This window comes from Nannobrachium achirus (assembly GCF_963921795.1).
Source record: "Nannobrachium achirus genome assembly, chromosome: 16".
Classification (NCBI taxonomy): Eukaryota; Metazoa; Chordata; class Actinopteri; order Myctophiformes; family Myctophidae; genus Nannobrachium; species Nannobrachium achirus.
This window is the reverse complement of record NC_137823.1, coordinates 7,836,379-7,860,587: the sequence shown is the minus strand read 5'-3', so window position 1 is coordinate 7,860,587 and position 24,209 is coordinate 7,836,379. Positions and strand designations below refer to the sequence as shown.

Sequence of the window (24,209 nt, the reverse complement as noted above, 5' to 3'; positions counted from 1 at the left end):
GTGGTTCTCAAAAAATTTCCATGATAAAAAGGACCCCCAAAATTGCATGTATTTGGCCGCTGACGCCCATCTCAAAATATGTTGTTCCAGGGACCACCCAGAAGGAGAGATTTGAGTTGCAGAAATTTGCTTTGAAAAATATACATTCAAAGATATACATGCAAATATTTTCATGATTTTTTCTAAAATAGCAGATTAGTGCAGGGCGTTAAGGGGAGAAAATGCTCTTTTCGGGCAAATCACTCTGAAAGTGCCACATTGGAAAAAGTGAATGCTAGTGTCAGTGTGTCGTCTCCTCGACGAGATCAAGCCTCTGTGGGGATTTTGGTGTTTTCTTTTGTGCTTGTGGCACCAAACACCACACATGGAAAATGTCAGACTTCAGTCACTCTCTGACAAGTGGTCAAAGCATGATGCATCTTGCGTGCATGCGGACGCACGCAGCGACAGATGCTTCTGCTTTGGTGTGGAAAACAGTAGTCTGATGGCTTTATTCTATGGGTTTTGGGTATTTATCCTGTGGGTTTATTTGGGTATAGTTATTTATTCTTTGGGGTTATTTATTTATTCTTTGGGTATATTTCTATAATACTGCGATCGGCTTGGTATGTATGTATGTTATGTATATCGTCCTTGTCGTGTGAAAACCTTGTATGTCCAAAACCGTTTGATTTGCATTTATCATTTAAAAATGATTCAAACAAGTGAAAACAGCCGATCTACAAGCACACAACGCCTCGCGGTGCGAGGCGTTGTGTGCTTGTAGATCTGCTGTTTTCACTACTTTTGTGTGACGGCCTTGTATGATGAAGCAGGGCTTTACTTCGCGAAAGAACATACAAATTTGAAACTCGGGAGATACGAGGTTTCTGCCCGACAGTGACGATATGTATGTCAGTGTCCTCTAATTTTCAAGCCTGTAGCCCAATCGGGGCCCAGCATCTCTGGCAACGTCATTCAACAGCCAATGAGGGACCAGCATTCCTGGCGATGCCAGTGGTGTTGGCATTGGCTTTGGCATATATCTGGCATATATCATAATATATCAGTTTTCTTTGGAAGCGGTGATGCCAGTGGTGAGCGCACCCGTTGGTGCACACGTAGGCGTCTTGCGGTGTGCGCAAGACGCAAGTTGGCATCTTGACAGAGTGCAGTTCTAGTTGCGTTAATGTTTTTGGTCTATTTGGGATGATCAGTTTGGGATGATCAGTCCATCAACTATGATGATGGAGATCAGTCCGCGGGTCAGGTAGAGAAGGGGAAACCCATCCCAGAACCGACCCCCCCCTAAAAAAACATAACATTTGAACTGTGGACGTCCCAAAATAACTAGAATCGAAGGAGTTGAGGCATTCCATTTAGTTTGATTCAGCTCTCACAGACGCATGTTGTGAAAACGGCAGATCTACAATGTTGTTGTGAGCTTGGCAGATCTGCTGTTTTCACTACTACAACTACTTACACATTTGTTTTCTAATTTAGGACATTTCTTTGATTATTGTCATTTCATTCATGTCATTCTTTTAGAAAAGAAAAACAACAAAAGGAACTAAACATTGCATTTGTGTTAAACTCACAACAATTCGTGAACTTAAGAAAAATCTTTTTTTTTTTTCTTTTTTTTTTTAGGAGTTAAGGAAACAAAAGCTATAAGGGATATTCTCCCGCGACCCACTAATGGGTCCCCAACCCACGGTTTGGGAAACAGTGATGTCAGCGTTAGGTCTTATGTCTGTGAGTGTGATTGGAAGTGACTCATCCTGAAAGACCCCCCCCCCCCCACCACACACGCACACTTTCCATCAGCAGCTTTATACTTGAAAAATAGCAGATATACAATCTCACCGAGTGCCGCCCTGCGAGCTTGTAGATCTGGGGGGGGGGGGGGGTCTTTATGTTTTTTTTCTTTAGATGGGGGTCCGTGGCCATATACATATCGTTTTGAGGGTCCTTGACGTGAAAAAGGTTTGAGCACCACTGACGTAGAAACTGACGTAGGATTTGGAAGACATTTATAGAATCGGGTCAAAATATTCAAAGATACGATTTTCCAAGCGCTTCACATAGATTGTGCATTACATTCACACCTGTGAGCATGTCTTGTGCCAGGGAGAAGATTTGTGTTAAAAAAAAAACAAGAGTTTCAACTTGAGAGTTTGGAGCGGTCATGTGGCAAACCGGAATGTTCCCGGTTCGATCCCGGGCTCCCCCAGAGTTGGTGTGGAAGAGTCCTTGAGCAAGACTCTGAACCCATAACTGCTCCTGATGAGCAGGTTGGTGCCATGCATGGTGTCCTCTGCTATCTGTGTGTGTGTGTGTGTGTGTGTGTGTGTGTGTGTGTGTGTGTGTGTGTGTGTGTGTGTGTGTGTGTGTGTGTGTGTGTGTGTGTGTGTGTGTGTGTGTGTGTGAGTGTGAATGTACAATCTATGACCTTTTATAAAGGAGCTGCAATATAATGCACCCTTTACCATTTAAAAGAGTAAAATAGCAGATGTACAAGCCCATATTGTTGTCCATATGTACCATATCCATTATGACATTATAGGTTAAAAACTCAGTATTATTATTTCTGTGCCTTTTCATGAGTATAAAATATGGCTTTGAGAATGGTTAACAAAAAAGAGGTAAGTATAAGTACAGTTATTAACTGGCGTTGCAGCCTTTAGCGGCCTCTAGTGGTAGGGAAGGGGAAGTAGTTAAAACATGCCAGTCTCTTCTCTGTAAACTGAGTGTGATTGTGTGGATGTGTGAGACGTGCTCACTTGTGTTCTTGTTGTGTTTACCCTAGAGATGGGTCGATCAGGTTTTTTAGAACCGGTCACCTAAGTTTGATCACCCGATACGATCAATCGCCGATCCCATCAAGAGGCGCAATATTATTATTACTATTTATTAGGCTGTCAATCGATTTTATCTGATTAATCGCATGAACAATTTTAGTTCTAGGGAAATTCCTCCTAATAAAAAAAAAAAAAAAAAAATTACAGATATTGGCAATATTGTCTGCCCTTCATTATTTTCAAGGCAAAAAACACTCTTTCAATTATATTCAATAACATTTCTGCTTACTTGGTTAATAGCATGTTTCTTTAAAAGCAGAATCTATAATAGGCCTATTTAATTTAGGCAACATTGTTGCCTAAATTATATAATGTAAGATATGCCAGAATGAAAAGCCCAGAGGCTGTGTGTGCATATCGGGGGAGGAGAGGGGGGGGGGGGGGGTATATTTGCATATCCTAGGCGGAGCCCGGCTCTCATCCTGTGCTCAGTTTGAGTCCTGAGGCCACAAGGTGTACAGGTTGACCCGCCCAGGTGTGCAGGGGTCCCTGCTGTTGTAGCAGAGTGAATCACTGACTCAGCCCGATGGCCTCATAGAGTCTAGTATCTCCCTCAGTTCAGAGGGATGTCCCATTTAGGCCTAGAATTATTGACTGCTTTAACCAGTGAAAAATAGCAGATATACAAGCTCACAGCGCGGCACCGAGTGCCGCGCTGCGAGCTTGTAGATCTGCTATTTTTGAAAAAGTCGTGAAAATGTGTGCAAATCTTTGAATACATGTATTTTCAAAGCGAACGTTTGTAACTCAAATTTTGCTTCTGGGTGGTCCCTGGAACTAGATATTTTGAAATGGGGGTCCGTGGCCAAATAAATATCATTTTGGGGGTCCTTCACATGAAAAGGTTTGAGCACCACTGACATAGTAGTCTCTCAAAAACAGACTAACTGAGCTCCAGTCAAGTGAAAAGGACCTTTTCTTTGACGATTGCTGGCCAGATTGCTGACATAGAAACATAGTTTTTTTTTCCCAAAAATCTTAGAAGGATTCAAAAGACACTTATAGAATTGGGTCAAAATTCAAATTTTCACGATTTTTCAAAAATAGCAGATCTACAAGCTCGCAGCGCGGCACTCGGTGCCGCGCTGTGAGCTTGTATATCTGCTATTTTTTTTATATTTAAAGCATAAAATATTAGCGTCATAATGTGTTCAGGCCTAAATTAAGATATTGGACTTTCATGCGGGAGACCCGGGTTGGAGACTCCCGGGCGTTATACTGTTACTCGCTCAACAACACAAACCCTCCTGTATAAACGCTATCAGTGTTTAGTTGTGATTTACTAACGTTAGCTCTGGTTAACTGATTAGGACTGGGATCTCATTTGGGGGGGTTTTACCTTTAAAGATGGGGGCAGCAGTGGCTCGGGGGTAGAGAAACCGTCATTAGAATACAGAGGCTTCCCGAAGGGTACCCAGTTCGATCCAGGGCTCCCCCAGCGTTAGTGTCCAATAGGGTTGCAACGGTTTGAGGCTTTTAACACCGAAAATATAGTCTGTGTCAGCACCGCGGTTATCGGTAACACCGTTTCAACCACCATTGAGTGTCTTGTCGTCTTGTGAGCACTCAGTAGCAGCCAATGCTACCTCAAGCTACAACCATGCTACCATATTGGAAATTCAGCTTTGTATTAAGCAACAACACTGTTAAGTGTTACAACGGCCCTGCATTTTCTTGTTTGTCTCATCGTTGTTTTTCCGCCTACTGCGTGCTGTGCCATTTATAAAGCCACAACTAGCCGCCTGGAACATGCCCTGCGAGTGGGGACGAGGCATCAGTCTGATGGGCTGTGCCTCCCCTGTGGATGATCCGTTGATTCTGAATCTGTTCTCGACGCTCTCACTCAAGGAACAGCTCCCACGATTGAGAACCGAATCCCATCGTTCATTTAACCTGCTTGGTGCCATCAATTAAATGTCTTTGAAAGTCCAAGATGCCACCGAGTACCGTTGCGACCCTAGTGTCCCACAAGAACATCCAACAAGTCATGCGTTTGAGTGGCTAAATGGCTGCAGATGGTGGGCCGTAGCTCAATTGCTGAATAAATAATGGACCTTGATATGAAAACAGTTGAAAACCAGAAAACAGGATTATGAGGTCAGTCTGTTGCTCTCCCCAGGGGAGTGTAGCACCCAGGATTATAGATCATTGACACTGGGTGAAAAATGGGTTACAAAATTGTGGGATGAAAAAAAGAAAGGAAAAGCTAAAAAGAGGGTGAGGACAGATCCCGTTCCCAGACGCCGCATCCTGGATGGGAGGGCGGTGGAAGCCCGTTAAGAGTCTTCTATTGGCCTCAGGGGAAAGTCCTTCACTCCTCTAAACATCACTGAGTCACCGCAGCAGCAGCGGTTCTGTTTGCGGAGTGCTTTGTTAGAGGCTGTGGTGGAAGTTAGCAGAGCCCTCTGCTCGCCTCAGGGAAACTCTCCCTCCTCTGTGACTCACTGCAACACCACCACAAGCAGCTTCTGCAAGCAACTAAGTACATTTACTTAACGTCACTGTCGGGCAGAAACCTCGTATCTCCAAATTTCAAATTGGTATGTTTTTTTTTTTTTTTTTTTTTTTCGCAAAGTAAAGCCCTGCTTCATTATACAAGGACGTCGCACAAAAGTAGTGAAAACAGCAGATCTACAAGCACACAACGCCTCGCGGTGCGAGGCGTTGTGTGCTTGTAGATCGTCTGTTTTCACTACTTTAGTTAATTTTTTAAATGATAAATACAAAACGAACGGTTTTGGACATACAAGGTTTCCACCCGACAACCACGTTAAGTACTGTACCTAAGTACAGTTTTGAGGTATTTGTACTTTACTTGAGTATTTCCAATTTCCAGTACTTTTACTTCTACTCCACTACATCTCACATCCAAATATTTTACTTTTACTCCTCTGCATTTATTTGTAAACTTTAGTTACTAGTTACTTTGCAGAGATAAATGATACTCTTTTAAGACATACATACATAAACCACTTTAGCCCTATTTTATACCTTGGCTGTTTGAAAATAGCCGAACTACAAGCTCACAACGCGTCGAATCACTATTTTCGGCTATTTTCAAACATTTTGTACTTTGACTTTTGGTACTTTAAGTACATTTTGATGCCAATACTTTTGTACTTTTTCTCAAGTACATTTTGAGCTCCGGACTTTCACTTGTAACGGAGTAATTCTATATTGCAGTATTGCTATTTTTTACTTAAGTAAACATGCAAGTACTTTCTCCTCCACCGAGCCTCTGTTTACTGAGCACTTTGTCAAGTGATGAACGTCTCTGGCAGTTTGAAAGAGAAAAAGAAAAGGTCATTGTTTGTCCCTTTTATAAAGACCTTGAGGGGTAAATAAATGCATGGGTCTGTTTTACCCTCAGGTAATAGAAGTTAAAAAACATCCTAGTCATCATCATTACAACCGCTGCACTTTGCACTGCCCAGAGCTCTCTCTCTGTGTGTGTGTGTGTGTGTGTGTGTGTGTGTGTGTGTGTGTGTGTGTGTGTGTGTGTGTGTGTGTGTGTGTGTGTGTGTGTGTGTGTGTGTGTGTGTGTGTGTGTGTGTGTGTGTGTGTGTGTGTGTGTGTGTGTGTGTGTGTGTGTGTGTGTGTGTGTGTGTCCTAGTTCTTTCACAATGACGGGGGTGTTTTTTTTTCTCTTCATCTCAGACAGTCATTCAGAGAAAGCCGGCTTCCAGAGAAAGTCCTGAAATAATTCTGTACAAAAACCTCCCGGTTAACCACAGCTAGTGCTGTTTTTAAGAACCTTTATCTGTGTGTGTGTGTGTGTGTGTGTGTGCTTGTGTTCAGGTGTTAGTATGAAGAATAGAGAGAAGATATGATCTTGCATCTGATAACTTGTAGATATTTATCGATTCATTTCTTTTAGTTTTTTGCGTTGAGGGGAAAAGTCTCGTGCTGGCCATTGAATCAGTGTTCATTTTGTTGACTGAGACATTTTGATATTTAGTCGAATAAGACCAAACTATTACAGATGACTAAAATAGGGCTGAAACTAAATGGTGTGCTGTTCAAAGGACTGAGACTAAATCAAAATTATGCTGTCAAAATTAACCCGGCACTTCTTTTTTACATTTCTATCCAGAATTCAGAGGAATACACACTGGACTGACAGAGAGAGAGAGAGACAGACAGACAGACAGACAGACAGACAGACAGACAGACAGAGGCCCTGTCTTGAGAAATAATTTGAAATGAACAGTATAATACTTTACCTACAGTATCACATACCGTACTTACAGTATCACACCTATCTGTCTCAATTCCAGATTACTCGTCTGCTAGTCTGTGTGCTCTCTCTGTTGAGTGGACCTGTGCCTCCCACCAGGTTTCTGTTATGTTTATACTGTGTTGATAGGGGTGGGCGATATGGAAAAATACAATATCACAATATTTTCCCAAGCTTTATCACGATACACAATTTTATCACAATTCTTTTTCACGTTGGTTTTGATGGTTATTTATGGGTCCATTTGGTTTCATTTGTATACTGTCAGAGTTAAGTGAAGACCTTGACATTTTAAAGTTTGAGAACTACTGATTTAGACCAAAATGCAGGTTTAAGTTGAATTCTGCAATGAATCTCTGTATTAACAGGGTGTTTTACAAGGCTCCCTCATTGTATCACAATATATACGATACCTCTGAAAAGGCATATCGTGGAGACATTGTATCGTCTCAACGATAATTATCACCATATCGCCCACCCCTATGTGTTGAGTGGACCCGTGGCTCCCACCACGTTACTGTTATGTAACTTCATTGCTCGCCGGGCCCGGATCTCCCCATAGGCAAGGGGGGCAATGCCCCTCTAAATGCCCTGACTGTCCCACCAAACAAGATGGCATGAAAAAAAAAAAAAAAAAAAATCTTATATTTTTAAAACTATTTTAAATATTATGCTACAGCTGTCGCACCACCAAAACCAACACCATTTCATTATATAGGTATACATTTAAAAAAAATCTGATCGCCATCTCTCTCCCTCTCTGCACCTCAAAAAATAAGTCAAAATAATGCTCCGGCAGCTCCGCCCTGATTTGCGTTGATGCGTAGCGACGAGGAGCGAACAACAGTAAGTCTCTCTCTCGTCTCGACAGAGCACAGACACACGCACCACTTCTGGTTGCCAACTAAATTCAATCTTTGTTCAGCGCAATAAGAAGGAACAAATCGAGAGTAGGAACAGTTTGTTTTTAGCGCTGCTTGCTTCACTTTAACTTCTCTCTCTCTCTCTGGCTCTTTCGGTCAATATGTGTTGATTGGTTTCTAAACCTCCCAGCGCCAGTAGCACTGCTACGGCAGCGGTGGCTCCAGTCAGTCCAGAGGCAGGTTCCGAGCCGTCGTCGACTCGGGGTACAGCTGCTCCTTGACCCAAACCCTAACCCCCAATTAAGATCCACAAGCACCGCAACACCGGCTGAAAGCGCCGCCGTACACGACGCAGCAGTGGCCGCTGATAACAGCACTGGTTTAAGCACCACAGCACCATCACAGCCCGCTAATCTTGTTTTTCCAAAACATCATTTTGGCAAGACAGCACGCACATTCAACCCGGGCTGGTACCGTGGAAGACCATGTCTGGAATATTCTGTAAAGCTAGATGCATGCTTTTGTTTCCCTTGTCGCAAATTACACACAAATACAAAAAAATAGGTACTACATTAAAACCATAGGAGAAGTAGTTCAGTAAAGTTCCTTGTAGTTAATGAACTTCCACTTCGTGCACTCTGGAAAGCTCACATGATGAACAGGAATTCTCACACTCTGGCAAAGGACCCCACATTTAATGACACTAGAATTTCGGGCCCCCTTCGGGGGCCCTCAAATCTAGAGCTCGGTATACCAGCAATCAAATGGATTTGTAATGGGCAAATATGGGTAGTTCTTTTTTTGAGAAAAAATTTTTTTTTGAGACAAATTTTTTTTTTGAGAAAAAATAGTTTTTTGAGAAAAAAAATGTTTTTGAGAAAAAAGATTTTTTTTGAAAAAAAAAGTTTTTTGAAAAAAAGTTTTTTGAAAAAAAAGTTAAAAAAAAAAAAAAAGTTTTGGCCTAATTGTGTTATTATTATTACTATAATAGGCCTGCCAATGTTTTATTTTCATTATTTCATTGTTTTCATTTTAGCAACACACACACACACACACAAACACACCCCTACACACACACACACCCCTACACACACACACACACACACACACACACACACACACACACACACACACACACACACACACACACAGACAGACAGTATGTTGCTGTGAAGAGGTGAGTGGGCCGAACTCTAGATGTGAGTGGCCCGAAGGGCCGCCAACTTCTTGTAAGATACAGGCTCTCGGCTAGCTAGGCTCTCGCTGCTGCGCGCCCCGTCACTGCTGAAGCAAACTGTAACCTGATACTTTGGTGACGAAAATTGCGTCGGAGACACTCTGGAGAAAGATTTGCATAGTAAACCCACACATTACTTTTCTACAAAGTGTACATCATGCAAATACAATAGCGTCAGGAGAAGCTGCTAGGAACATTGGGGTAAAAATGCGCGATTTTTGTGCAAAAGGTGGAGTCTTTAGATGCAGTGTAAATGTGATTCTATCGCGCAGGATGCTTAAAAATATTGAAAGAGGATCGCTGTGGGTTATGGCTGCTGAGATTAACAAACACATTCCACAATATGCAGGGGCGTGTACAGACATTTTGAGGAGGGGGGGCTCAAGTGAAATATGCAGGGGCGTGCACAGACATTTTGAGGAGGGGGTGCTCAAGTGAAAAAAAGGGTACCTTGTGAATGCAAGCAAGCAAGCAGCATGTAAAGACTCAGCACATCTGTGTGTGTATTTACCACTTGCAGAAATAATGCCATATAGTCCCTTCGAGTTGAGAGGGACATGAGTCCTTTTTCTTTTCTTCCAAAAGTTAAAATTCATAATTCATTTCATTCAGCAGTTTGTTTTGTCTCTCCAGCAGAGTTTCTAGTGTCTCTCTCTACTCTGGAAGAGAGGTTATACATGAACTCTGCAGCTGCACGGAGGCGCTCCAACCACCCTGACAAGCTAAATGTTGCCTCAATCAGTGGTTCTCAAACTTTGTCATGTCAAGGACCCCCCAAATGATATGTATTTGGCCGCAGACCCCCACCTCAAAATATTTTGTTCCAGGGACCCCCAGAAGCAAAGATTTTAGTTCATTTGGGTCTTGCCTCAAGCTAGATGCAGAATAGATACATGCTGCTTTGCTTTGTTTCAGGGTAGAGGACAGACAAAAGGCAACACCTGGTCCTCTCTGTTTGTATTGTGTGTTATAGGTATAAGAGTGCCAAAATGCATGGTTTTTTATGCATTTTTATGCATTTTGCCCGCGCCGGTGCGGGCAAAAGGTCGCCCCTCTGGCATTTCTTCCTGCCCCACCTACTACTAAACCCTAGATCCGGCCCTGTTGCTCGCCATCGCATAAAGCTGGGGTTTTCAAACTTTTTTGACTCAGGGCACCCCTGTAAATAACCTTTTCATTCACGGCTCCCCTGAATTAGAATATTTAAAATATATTACGCTATGTAAATATGCACATCTTTCCACCTGAGATACGGTGGGCTATGTCACAGAAAAATATTAGAAAATAACTTTTATACTTAAAGACCCAATGAAATGACTATTTTGGGTATTTTATTTTGAAGTTTCAGTTTGAAAAGGAAGCCTGTGGGTTTCTGAACCTATCCGAGGTGACCAGCCCTTCAGGCGATGGGATTTAAAATCTGAGTAATGGGAGTAATGGGTGAATGTAATCAAAGGTTCATTTATATTCAAAAACTCTATCTATGTCATCACTTTTTGAATTTCTGTTCACAGGAAGTAATGAAGAATGTCCTATTTAGGGACCTTTGATATAAATATACACAAAAAATGTTTATTTTCTATTTTTTTGGCATCTAGTGTTAGGTATGGCCATATTATCACTACAGATATGCTCTAAAAGTGTGAAAAACATGTTTTTAATTTCACCCCGTCTTTAACGTTCAGCCACTTGAACCCCCTGCATCCCTATTCTGGGGGGGAAGGTTCACCAAAAAAACGTTGTGACGTGTTGGGAGCTTGTAGATCGGCTATTTTTGGTGAAGAGTGTTAAGAGAGTTGAGGTAGATGGAAAAAGAACTCAACAGTGCAAATCAGGTCTGTTTTGCTTTTACTTTCATAGTGAAGTGATATTGATGAATTCCACATATTATCAAAGTATTCTGGGTCATCCCTGGGCTGGCATCAGGGCACCCCATGGGAACCCCTGGCATAAAGGTCCAGGTGAGAGAAACAGGCGATCGCCCCTCCATGTGTCTCTCGTTTACATCCTGGTCACGTGGTGCGTTCTGTGGATCGGCGAAAATAATGTAAAACATAAAACCGTGGCAGATAAATTAATTCATACGTGCCAGGTGATGTGTTAGTAAGTAAGTATAATCAAGCTACTATAAGGCATGGATTTCTACTGAGGGCAATCCTTTCAACATGAGATTATGCGTTCCAGTTCAGGAGAGTATTAAAGGGACAGTTCTCTTCATTGTCTTGAATGCTGCCTTCGAGCAGGGCATGGAGAGGAGTGCATTTATGTTGTTTTCACCATATGGTCTGGAGAGAGAGAAGGAACTTTTTTACAGACGGTCAAAAGGCAGGGTGTGCACAGAGTGAGAGGGAAGGTGTAGATCAGGGGTTCCCAAACCTTTTTTGGCTCAGGGCATCCCTATCAATATATATTTTTCATCCGAGGCACCGCTACATTATATTATAATACTTCCTACATGACATTCATAATTCTCACTCCCAGTACCTTATATTCATGGCATATTTTAGGGATTATGTCGCAAGGAAAACATTGACATAATTACCATTTTGGTCAAAACGTACTGAAAATAACTCTGTACTTCAAGTTTAAAATGATACCAAATATTTGTTTAACTCATATAGTGCCAATCCCGCGAAGACTCGTGAAAAGTACTCGAGTACCTGGAGTGCCAATCCCGAGTATACTCGTGAAAAGTAATAGATTACTGTAACGGCGGATACATTACCGAGAACAATGGCCGGAGGTCCGGAGACGAAATCCGTCGCTGATTTCGCATCATCACGGCTCCACGAGCACAAAATAGTCCCATCCATAACATTGAGGTGGACGGCCGATCTCATCTTTAATGTCCATTATCTCAAAACTACACTTTAGAAGCTAGGATGGAGGCAGATGCTCGCTTATGTTACACATGGATAAAAGCTCCCGGTCCGCCATTACACAACTCCACGTGGACAACGATCGGTTCCGGCGCAGGACGCGATGATGTCAGACCGGAAGTGTTTGCGCTGTGGACTTCTGGCCTTCAAAATAAGATAACGGGGGTGATGCCAACCTGAGACTGGCATCGTGGACTTTATAATCCGTTAATTTCATGGGCACTAAATGAGTTTTTAAGTGTTCAAATAATTTCCAAATATTATCAAATGATCTCGCACCACCCCTGGATTGCCGGCACGGTGCCCCGTCACCCACTTTGAAAACCCCTGGTGGAGAGGACAGTATAGACTGCAGGGGTTGACACTAAGGTCTCAGAGGCACTTGCCCGTCGGGCAAGTACAGATCATGTTCTACTTGCCCAAAGGTTATGCCCACTTGCCCGAAAAGTAAATTGTCCATTATAGAATACCGGTAGGTACCGATTTTAATTACCGTTCAATTTAACACTTATTTCTTAACTTTCTGGGTCTGGGCGATAAAAAGTTCATATTGTACCTCAATACTTACAAATCCAAATACCAAATACGTACATAGCTATGATCGAATATGTCTATGGTTTCACACTTGTTGTTTTATATTTTTAAGTGTAGCAGCAACAGTAAAAATGGCTTTTAAGTGTAGCAACAGTAAAAACGGCACATTATAGGTAAATAGTGCTCTTATTTTACATTCCGCAGACCAGAAGACAGAGCATGCTGGCCACGTTCAGGTGTTTAGACAGATATCTTTTGTTGTGTTTAGACCAGGGGTCTTCAACAGGGGGTCCGCGACCCCTAGGGGGTCCGCGGAGGTACTGCAGGGGGTCCGCGAAATTAATGCTTGGGAAAAAAAAAGAAAAAAAAAAAAGATTTCAAAAAATGTTTTTTTTTTTTTTTTTTTTTTTTTTTCACATTTATGTTAAAAAATAAATAATGATTCTATCCATTTTGAATAGCTTGAATACATGATTACTATGCAATTGACAGATTGTTGATATTATTGACATTTGTTCTCAGTTAATAAGTAGTATGTTTAGAAATGGTAGTGGTACGGCCCACCATGCTCGCTGTAACTTGTACTTGTTTAAAATAAAAAATATGTCGTAGCCCCTACCCCCCTGCTCCATCTCCCCATCAGTTTGGGGGTCCCCGGCCTGAAAACGTTGAAGACCCCTGGTTTAGACGGTTGCGTCCCCTCTCAAATGAGCACTTGCCCTGTCGGGTAACCTGAAAGCAAACTTCACCTGCCCCCAGGTTTTATTTACCTGCCGGGGGCAGGTGAAGTGTCACGCAGGTGCAAGCCTTAGTGTCAATGCCTGGACAGTGAGAGCAGCCACGTCTTGGAAACACTGGCTTTGACCAAAGGACAGGAGGTGACCCACATGGAGATAGTTTGGACATTTACAGAGGAGAGGTGAGGGAGGTAGATAGGCAGGCAGGCAGGTAGGTAGGTAGGCTGGTAGATATAGGTAGATAGATATGCGGTTGACATGGTTTTTGGACATTTGCAGAGGGGAGAGGAGAGATGAGGTAGGTACTGTATGTATGTAGGTAGCTAGGCTGGTAGATAGGGGTAACCAGATAAGTCGACCTCTTTCAAAGTCGACCCAGACTCTTTTCCCAACGGGTCTGTGGCTAAAATTAGCCACAGATTTGACTAAAATCAAATCTGTGCTTCTGGGGGTCCCTGGAACAAAAAGGTTAGCAATAGGGGTCCATCCGTGGAACAAACTATTTTGAGATGGGGGTCCACGGCCAAAAATAAATTTTGGGGGTCCTTAACCACTGATAGGCACATTCTACAAATGTTTTCTAAATCATAACAATTTTCTGAAAAAAACTTATGTGGCCATCAGCGTTTCTCAAACTTTGTCATGTGAAGGACCCCCAGAATGATATGTATTTGGCTACGGACCCCCATCACAAAATATTTTGTTACAGGGACCCCCAGAAGCAAATATTTGTTTTTTGTCTATTCTGCATCTAGCTAAAGGCCTCAGACCCGTTGGGAAACGAGTTTGGGGTCGACTTTGAAAGAGATCGACTTTTCTGGCATTCGTAGATAGGTACTATAGTTAGATAGATAGGAGGTTGAGCTGCTTTGCTAATTTCAAAGCTCATTATTTTAAACCTAACAGGCGGTGAAGTCCAGTGTAGCTGTTCTGGTCCATGTCATGACTGGTGGAAATGTTGGAAACCTAGCTTGTAGATCTGCTGTTTTTGGCCGAGGTGACTGGGTTTTTTTCATAGAGTCATCTGGTAGCTTGTAGATCTGCCGTTCTAGGCCGAGGTGAGTCATTGTGTGAAACGTGGAGTCACTTTCTGCTCTATTTACGTAGAAACAGTCACTTCTGAAATTAACCCTTTCTCATCCTGGATATGCACATACACACACACACACGCAGACTGAGTAGCGGTGTGTTTTGGGTTTGGGTGAGCATTGGTCGGTAGTCTTATGACTGGGACAGGAATGACACATCAATCAATCAATCTCTATTTGTCACATCACGTTGCAGGTGATCTGGGTGGAGTTGTTGTTTGTGCAGACAGAGAGCCATCATTACAGTGGAAACACGAGCATAAGGGGGAAGAGGAGAGGAGTAGAGAAGACACAAAGTGCACGATGTGTACAGAGCCGTCAATTGGTTATGGCAGGGGTATGCAGCTGCCATACCCTGGGGGAGAAAATACAAGTTACTTTTAAATATAAATCCATGAATGTCTCTTTGTTAAATTACAGTAAAATAAAGTGCACATTTTTAACAAAATGGTCACTTTAACAAGGTATTATAATTATATTCTCCACACTTGTATTCTCCCCATCTTGACAAAATGGTACATTCCCATGTTCTGCAGGTCAGCTGCACAGGTGCAATTCATTATTGTTAATTTTGTGGCACGTTTACTAACGTGCCTAGCTGCACTTGAACAACCGTTCCAGGCTGCCATATCCAGCCCAAGAAACCGTAGAAACCTGTGTAAAAGTGAAAATAGCCGATCTACATGCTCACAACGCCTCGCAGCGCGAGGCGTTGTGAGCATGTAGATCTGCTATTTTCACAATAGAACCGTGCTATCCAAAATGTAATGCCTCTTTTCCATGAGGACTCCCATCTTTGCCATACCCTAGCTTTTGCTGAAATGACGCCACTGGATGTTTAACTAATCTCCATAATAGAAAATTAAGGATATATTTAAAGTGCACATTAATAAAGACAAACATGTATGTGTCAAAAAAGACCGTTAAAAATACAGTCTCAGTCAGTCTCTGTGAGGTGGCAACAGGATTAGCTCTTATGCAGCATTCTAATCGCTGATGGATACAAACTGTTCCGTAGTCTTGTAGTGCTACTCCTGATGCTTCTGTATCGTTGGCCTGGTCGGGGGTGTGAGAGTGGTTTAGATGTCACGTTAAACCCCTCTCTAGAATAGCCAGTTTTTTTTTTCAATGAGAGGCGGGCGGCTATTTCTGCAGCGCAGAGAAGTTTTGTGGCGGCGATGCAAGCGGGCGCGGTCCCGTGAAATCCACCGCGAGCGTGCTCGTTTGTGCATGCGTACGCGGGCGGTGAGAGATGGATTGTGTTCATCTTTGTGAAATACCGCACGGCGTTTACTCACTGAGCGAGTGTGTTTGTGTCTCACCGCGGTGCGGCCACCGCTGATCCTAGCGGCAGCCCCGACGGCAACCGCGCCTAGTCTGGAGGGCACTGCCGTCACAGCACCCCAGGGTGCCTGGGTGGGCACCTCCGTTGAAATGCCCTGGTGTAAGACACAGTCAGCTGCCTTAAACAACAAACAACAAAGCGGTAGTGCTTGCTCATTTCAGCCAAGGCAGGCCAAGCCTCTCTGTCTGACCATACAAGATGCTGTGATGATTCACACAATGCAGGGGTTCACAAACATTTTTGACTCTCAGCTATAGGATAATGTGCGTGTCCTCTTCAGCTATAGGATAATGTGTGTGTCCTCTTCAGCTATAGGATGATGTGTATAGGATGATGTGTTTGTTTTTTAGGTTTCTTAGAACTTTGATTATATTGTGTTTTTTTTTCTAGATAGGTATACATTTGACTTGTTATATTGCTGTTGATGTACTGACATATTATCTTGTGATGTTTTGTATCTGCTTATTGTAAGTCGCTTTGGATTAAAAGCGTCTGCTAAATGCCTAAACTGTAAACTGTAAACTGTGTGTCCTCTTCGGCTATAGGATAATGTGTGTGTCCTCTACAGCTATAGGATAATGTGTGTGTCCTCTTCAGCTATAGGATAATGTGTGTGTCCTCTTCAGCTATAGGATAATGTGTGTGTCCTCTACAGCTATAGGATAATGTGTGTGTCCTCTTTAGCTATAGGATAATGTGCGTGTCCTCTTCAGCTATAGGATAATGTACGTGTCCTCTTCAGCTATAGAATAATGTGCGTGTCCTCTTCAGCTATAGGATAATGTGTGTGTCCTCTTCAGCTATAGGATAATGTGTGTGTCCTCTTCAGCTATAGAATAAGTATGTGTCCTCTTCAGCTATAGGACAATGTGTGTGTCCTCTTCAGCTATAGGATAATGTATGTGTCCTCTTCAGCTATAGGATAATGTATGTGTCCTCTTCAGCTATAGGACAATGTGTGTGTCCCCTTCAGCTAAAGTATAATGTGTGTGTCCTCTTCAGCTATAGGATAATGTCTGTGTCCTCTACAGCTAAAGGTCGTGACCTTTCTCAGAAGCTGGAGTCAGAGGTTGTGCCAAAGGTCGCCAGGATGACCGTCTCTGGGAAGAAACAGACGATGGGCTTTGATGTTCCCAGGTACACACACGCTCACACACACGCACACCCAGTTACACACACATGCACGCACACAGTCTTTGATGTCCCACGGTACCCCTCAACTCACAGTTGGCAGTCGAAATATCCATGAGCTTGTAGATCTGCTATTTTTGAAAAGTCGTGAAAATCTTTGAATATTTCAATTTCAAATCTTTCTAAGGTTTTTTGAAAAACCTATGTTTCTATGTCAGTGGTGCTCAAGCCTTTTCATGTGAAGGACCCCCAAAATGATATGTATTTGACCACGGACCCCCATCTCAAAATGTTTAGTTCCAGGGACCCCCCAGAAGCAACATTTTAGTTACACATGTTGGCTTAAAAAATAAATATATCCAAAGATTTGCACACATTTTCACGGCTTTTAAAAAATAGCAGATCTACAAGCTCGCAGCGCGGCACTCGGTGCCGCGCTGTGAGCTTGTATATCTGCTATTTTTCAATAGTTAAAGCATTCAATAATCCTAGACCTAAATGGGTTTTAAATGATGATAATGGTTAGGGCCGGGCCTTCATGTTCAGCTCTAACACACACATACACACACACACACACATGGTCTTCGATGTCCCCAGGTACCTCACGACTCAGTTTGGCACACAGTCCAAATATGTATGGGAATCCACCAGTTCACTGTGACATCATGTTTTTTTCCCCCTCCGGCAGCCCTGAGGACGTAACCATGGTGACGGGCTCTTCAGAGCCCCCCCCCAGGCGGCCGGAGACCCCGTCCGGCGGGGCGGAGGAGACCCCCGGGGCGGGGGCGGGGGCGGGGCGCGGGGGGAGGGGCAAACAGCTGTCAATCAACGTGAAGGAGGAGCTGGAGAAGAGGCAGGGAGGAAAAGCTCTGCTCAACCTGGTGGTCATAGGTGGGTGTGTGTGTGTGTGTGTGTGGGTGGTTAGGGCATTCACGAATAGTGATTTTTAGTATTCGAATGATTCGACCTCAAAGTGTTCGAATAGTCGAATATTCGACAGGACTGGCCAAACTGTCAAATATTAAGTAAGCAAGAGGCGAAAATTGTGAAAATAGCCGATCTACATGCTATGGTTAACACTTCGCCAGCGGAAATAGAATGGCTAGTTGGTAGATTAGCCGTGAAATTTCTATTATTATATTATGATCTGAACCGCATTCATTTTACAAGACCTTCAGCGCTATATCACGTGGGGCGATCCCTGTTGTATTCTCACCACAGTCCCCAGCGAAATTCCTCAGTCTGCATTGGCTTAGAGTGGCGGTTTCGGCCGACGCATCTTCTCCCCGTGCGTTTTGCGTGCGCGATCCGTTCACGTAAATGTCGGCTCAAATAATCCAAGTATGACTCTACTGTAGATATGAACATTTTCGCTAGCTTAGCCCCCAGCACTCCAGCTATGCGAGCACTAACGTCTAAACAGAAAATGGACGGCAGCTGGGAAGCTATTACAGGGAAAGGACCCGACGTCACTTCTGCTTCATGTCAGACAAGCCATGCGCTATCGTTGGACGAGCGGTGACTAGGGAAGGTTAGACGATGGGCGATTTTCGGAAAAAAATAATTTATTTCGTTTTTAATGACATAGTACGGTAAAAGACGGCGCGGCTGAGACATCCTTGCTCAGATGTCCAGTATAAAACGGTTTAAATATTAAGTGGCTCCCCGTGGCTTGGAAAGGGTTAATGCATGCTATAAAAGCCAACAGCTGACACGATTGCGACTTTTATAGTCATTTTGAAGTTCTCCTCTCATCAGTTAAGTTAGTTTTGTGTTTCGTTCTCCAGCATTTTCTGTTTTCATGAAAGATGACTACAGACAGACAGACAGACAGACAGGCTGTGTAGATTGTCTCTCAGACAGATGTCAGATATGAAACAGAGAGTGGTTTTAGTTTCAGAAACTGAGCGTTTCCCACAGCAAAGCAGACTCTCTCCTCTCCTCTCCTCTCCTCTCCTCTCCTCTCCTCTCCTCTCCTCTCCTCTCCTCTCCTCTCCTCTCCTCTCCTCTCAGCAAACAGACAGTCATCTCTCCTCCTATCTGTTGGCTTCCTTCTGTCTCGCAAGACAATGGAGTATGCGCCAGGGATTAGTCTGTTGATGGGTTACAGGCCTTGCTGTGGCTGAACAGTCCGATTCTTGAGTGACAGTCTCTGTTGCAGTTTCCACAGATGTACTGTGCGCCTGCCTCTGTGGGTGCTGATGCCACCTTCTGTTGCCTTCGCTCTTTCCTCTCCTCCCAGAGGTCCTCTCTCCTTTTCTCACTCCTCTGAATGCCTTGCTTGATGGCGAGCCTCCATTTGCTGCGGTCCACAGCTACAGCTTCCCAGCCTGCTGGGTCGATGTTGCCTGCCTTCATATCTCGTTTGCAGACATCCTTGTAGCGAAGGTTGTAGCGATGTGCCATGCGTGCCATGTATTCATGTCCTCACACGCAGTGAAATCATTCGGGGACACAGATATTTTAGGCTCAGTATAAAGCTTAATGCGCATTAAGAGGCTTTATGGAAACACAGTGGTTGATTGATTAATTGATAGAAGTATTTATTGTCAGTTTGCATAGGAAAAGGTACAGTTCAATCGTACAAGGTCAACTAAAAGGTACAGTTTCATGACAGTACGGTTCACTGGGTTAGGGTAACCCTAGTCTCGCGTAGCCAGACAACTATTCCACAATCTCTGAATGCTATATAAACGGGCATTACCGTTCAAGAAAATATATTTTAAAATGTCATTTCTGCTAAGCAGCAAGCTAAACATGCTTATATGATTTGTATTTATATAATGATATATGTGTGCGATGTGAGACGGAAACGGAAGTGACGAGGGGGCTTCACTTCCGCTTCATCTCGCACTCATCGTTTCTATTTCCCTTTACCAGACTGTATGCCGGGAGCATTTGACCAAATCGCGGAGGCAACAGTCTGGCCACGCGAGACTAGGGTAACCCTAACCCAACTAAAAGGATACCTCAAAAAAAGCCTTTGGGCTTGTTTCAATCAGGGTCTTTTTTTTTTACTCCTATAACATTGATTGACAGACAGAACAACACAGTACTACGTAGAAAAAAAGAAAATCATGCCCAGCACGCACACAAACACACACACACACACACACACACACACACACACACACACACACACACACACACACACACACACACACACACACACACACACACACACACATATTCTAGTTCTGGTTCTACTTCTGGTTGAGCCCTGTAGTGGAGAAGGAGCTTTAAGACTATAGGCAGACAGTGATTCTGGAATGTCTCAGGCATTAGGAGAGTGGAGTGGAGCAGACATCACAATTTGGCCATAACATGACTGGGGAAGTTCTGCTATGAAACTAACTAATGCTACGACCATCTCTCCAGGGTTCCCACGGTCATGAAATTCCTGGAAATATTTTGAAATTAGAAAAATATTTTTCCAGTACTGGAAAAGTTTTGGAATTCATTAACACTAATAGTGCCCCCTTAATCTGAAGGTTGCTTGGTGCCTCGGTGCCACGCAGTTTCCTCCATAGGCCGCCGCTATTATTTTGAAGGGCTGGAAGGTGGTTGTTTTTGTTTTTTTGGATTATCACTTGACGGCAACGATTACGTCATCTAGTCACATGACAGTGTGGGACAAGAAGAGGAAGATGGCTGCGCCCTGCCTTGTGCCTTGTTTACATTTAGATCTGCTGCAAAATGTCTCAAAATGGCTATTTTGTTTAAATGAAGTTTCTTTATGGGCCTCTCCATTGACTTAACATTGAGGAGCTTCACTTCGCGTGCACGCCCAACGTGCGTTGTAAACAAATCGCCGACATTACCGATGCGGGCGGGACCGGAGCGACATTAAGTAAGTAATAATATCTTTACTGTATATACAGTAAGATTCACAGTCCTCACCGTCAACGGCGCCATGGTATTAACCCTTTCAATGACGGTGAGCGCCGTCTACAGCAGCAGAACAGTTAAGGGTCCTGGAAGGTCCTGGAGAAAATGGCTATGCATTGTCTTTGGTCATTGATTTTGTTAATACATCTGAAATAACAAATTAAACATGGGCCAAATTGTCAAATATTGGAGGCAGAAATTGTGAATATAGCCGATCAACATGCTCACAACGCGAGGCATTGTGAGCATGTAGATCTGCTATTTTCACAATAGAACCGTGTGAGTCCTCAACTCTTGTCAGGGTGCCGGGTCCCCAGTTAAAACATGATTATTTTGGGGGTCACAGCCTGAAAAGGTTGAGAACCACTGGCATACACTACCTGTCTTTGGGCATTGCGCATAGGAGTAAGCAACCTGTTATTGAGCTGAATTATTGTTATATCCACAAGTTTCCGCAGGAGTTTACTGGAGACTATCGGGACCAAACTTCCGGGTTTAACAGCAGACATACAAGCTCACGTCGCGACGCAGATGCAACCCGTTGTGAGCTTGTAAATCGGCGCCGGAAGCTCGGTGCAGACGTCTGCGCAATGCACTATGGGGCGTGCACTACTCGTGGATAGTCCTGGAAATTGGGTTAAATATTTTGGAAATTAATTGGTAAAAATGTGTGGGAACCCTGTCTCTCCCCCCTCCAGGTCATGTGGACGCGGGTAAGTCCACCCTGATGGGTCACCTGCTGTACCTGCTGGGTAACGTCAACAAGCGCACCATGCACAAGTACGAGCAGGAGTCCAAGAAGGCTGGCAAGGCCTCTTTCTGCTACGCCTGGGTCCTGGACGAGACCGGGGAGGAGAGGGACAGGTGAGCCCCTTACACCCCTCTGTACCCACTCTGTACCCCTCTATCCTCTTTACACCCCTCTGTACCCTTCTGTACCCTGCTTTTAGACCGGGGAGGAGCGGGACAGGTGAGCCCCTTACACCCCTCTGTACCCTTTACACCAATCTGGGAACCCAGATCAAAGTAAGGGTGACGCCCACTCGGTCTGAAGCTGTCTCGAGAGATTACCTTTACACTTACACCCCTCTTTACAGCCCTCTGTACCCTGCTTCTAGACCAGGGGTTCCCAAACTTTTTTGTCTCAGGGCACCCCATAAATATATATTTTTTTAAATCTGATTATAATTTTCACTCCCAGCACCTTATATTTATAGCATATCGTCGTTGTCGGGTGGAAACCTTGTATGTCCAAAACCGTTCGTTTTGTATTTATCTATAAAATGTACTAAATTAGTGAAAACAGCAGATCTACAAGCACACAACGCCTCGCGTAGATCGGTTGTTTTCACTAGTTTTCTGCGACAGTCTTGTATGATGAAGCACGGCTTTGAAACTTGGAGATACAAGGTTTCTGCCCGACAGTGACGACAACAGCAAAACGACAACAGCAAAGGCAGCGGCAGCATTGGACTGAGCTGAGACTGCATGTCTCCCTGCTGCTGACCATTCTGTCTCTCACTCTGTGTTGATGTGTAATGACGATTCTGTGTTCTCTAACATCTCAGCTAACACCCCTGATGTCATTGTTGTTAATGAAACCCACAGGGAGGTGTTTATTCTCGAGGTCGGCTGTACCTTTGATTACAGCTTAGAGGAAGCCTTCTTAACCAAAGTGTTAAAATATCATCAGCTAGAGCAGACCATCTCACAGCTAGGCTACAGCTACTTTGGCAGCCTAGGGCACGTACACAAAGTTGGTTGTGAGGGGCCTTCAAATGGCCGGCCTCTCCAAAAGGAGGGCCAAACAGTTAGCAAGATACTGCTCTGTATCAGCTATTATAGGAGGCCGCTCGATTTGGAGGAGGCGTTGTTTCCTTTATCCATGATTGTTGTCTGCTATGTTCGACTTGTATTGTATGTAACAACGTTCTGCCCTACATGCACTTTGTAACTGTCTGTTTTCCTAATTATCTGACAGCACTGATATTGTTTATGTCCTTTGTACCTTCGTGTACTTCTGCTTATGTGGTCATAAATAAACATTTCAAGTGTGTGTGTGTGTGTGTGTGTGTGTGTGTGTGTGTGTGTGTGTGTGTGTGTGTGTGTGTGTGTGTGTGTGTGTGTGTGTGTGTGTGTGTGTGTGTGTGTGTGTGTGTGTGTGTGTGTGTGTGTGTGTGTGTGTGTGTGCCTGCGTGTGCGTGCCTGTGCGCGTCCTCAGAGGTGTGACCATGGACGTGGGACTGACTAAGTTTGAGACGCCCTCTAAGCTGGTGACTCTGATGGACGCCCCGGGACACAAAGACTTCATCCCTAACATGATCACTGGAGCTGCTCAGGTACTGTTACTCTGTCTCTCTGTCCCTCCTCTGTCACACCAAAACATGAAAGATTGTAGTGCATCTTGGGAATGGACTTATTGTGTCTAAAAAGACAAATTTAGCCACTTGTACGCATTCCCCCACCCACTGAAATCAAGCTAAAACGATAGAAAGCAGTACATGAAAACATTTTAACACTCATCTTTTCTTTTCTCTAATTGCAATCTAAGATATGAACCCTTGTTGTAAAAAAAAAACTAAGTTGTCATGAAGGGGTGTCAAATGTCAATTTATGATGGAGAGAAAGGAAAGAAAGAAAGAAAGAAAGAAAGAAAGACACCGACAGACAAGACAGCCAGTCAGTCAGAAAGTCTAGAAAGAATGAATGAAAGACAGACAAACAGAGAAGCAGCAGTAGTATCTCCATGAGTGCACACACAGTAACTTATCTCTGGGTGTCTTTCGTCGTCCATTTCCTGAGCACCCTGAGCCCCACCCTCTGCTGTGGTTTTTAGGGTGGGGGTGAACAGGGTGGGGCGAGGCTGGGTGGCCTAGCAGACCTGGGTGTGTCAGCGCGTGTGTGTGTGTGTGTGTGTGTGTGTGTGTGTGCGTGCATCAGCGTGTGTGTGTGCATGCGTGCCAGTCGGGTGCTACTGAGGTGATTTGGTATCACAAGATGACTGTCCTGTTTTCACTTTGTCATCACGTTTAGTCTCGTCTGTCTGTCTGCCTGCCTGCCTGTCTGTCTGTCAGACAAAGAAACGCATGCATAACTGAGTTTCTGGAGTTAGCCCCAGTAGTGTTTACAATGTAAGCCAGGGTTCCCCAATAGGCGGCCCGTGGGCCATTTGCGGCCCGCGGGGGGCTACTGTCTGGCCCCCACCAACCCCAGTAATAATGGTGGTATAAGAGCGGCAACAACACTAGTATATTGTCGTTGTCGGGTGGAAATCTCGTATCTTCAAATTTGTACATTTGTACACAATCTGGAAATAGACTGTGCACTATTGAGCCGTGAATCAGCAATCCGATTTTAGATTGTTTTATAACCACAAATAAAAATACAAACTGTGTTTTTGGCAACTGACTCTATTATGAGGAAAGTAACA

At 43.8% G+C, this 24,209-nt stretch overlaps 1 protein-coding gene across 1 annotated transcript in view; it reads left to right on the top strand.

Moving 5' to 3' along the window:
- hbs1l (HBS1-like translational GTPase) overlaps positions 1–24,209 on the top strand; it is a 66,455-nt gene that overhangs the window by 18,686 nt on the left and 23,560 nt on the right. The window contains exons 5-8 of the mRNA XM_080745375.1: positions 16,792–16,897; positions 17,580–17,782; positions 21,478–21,643; positions 23,001–23,118. Of these exons, the coding sequence (XP_080601501.1) occupies positions 16,792–16,897; positions 17,580–17,782; positions 21,478–21,643; positions 23,001–23,118 (593 nt within the window). The remainder of the gene's footprint in view (positions 1–16,791; positions 16,898–17,579; positions 17,783–21,477; positions 21,644–23,000; positions 23,119–24,209) is intronic.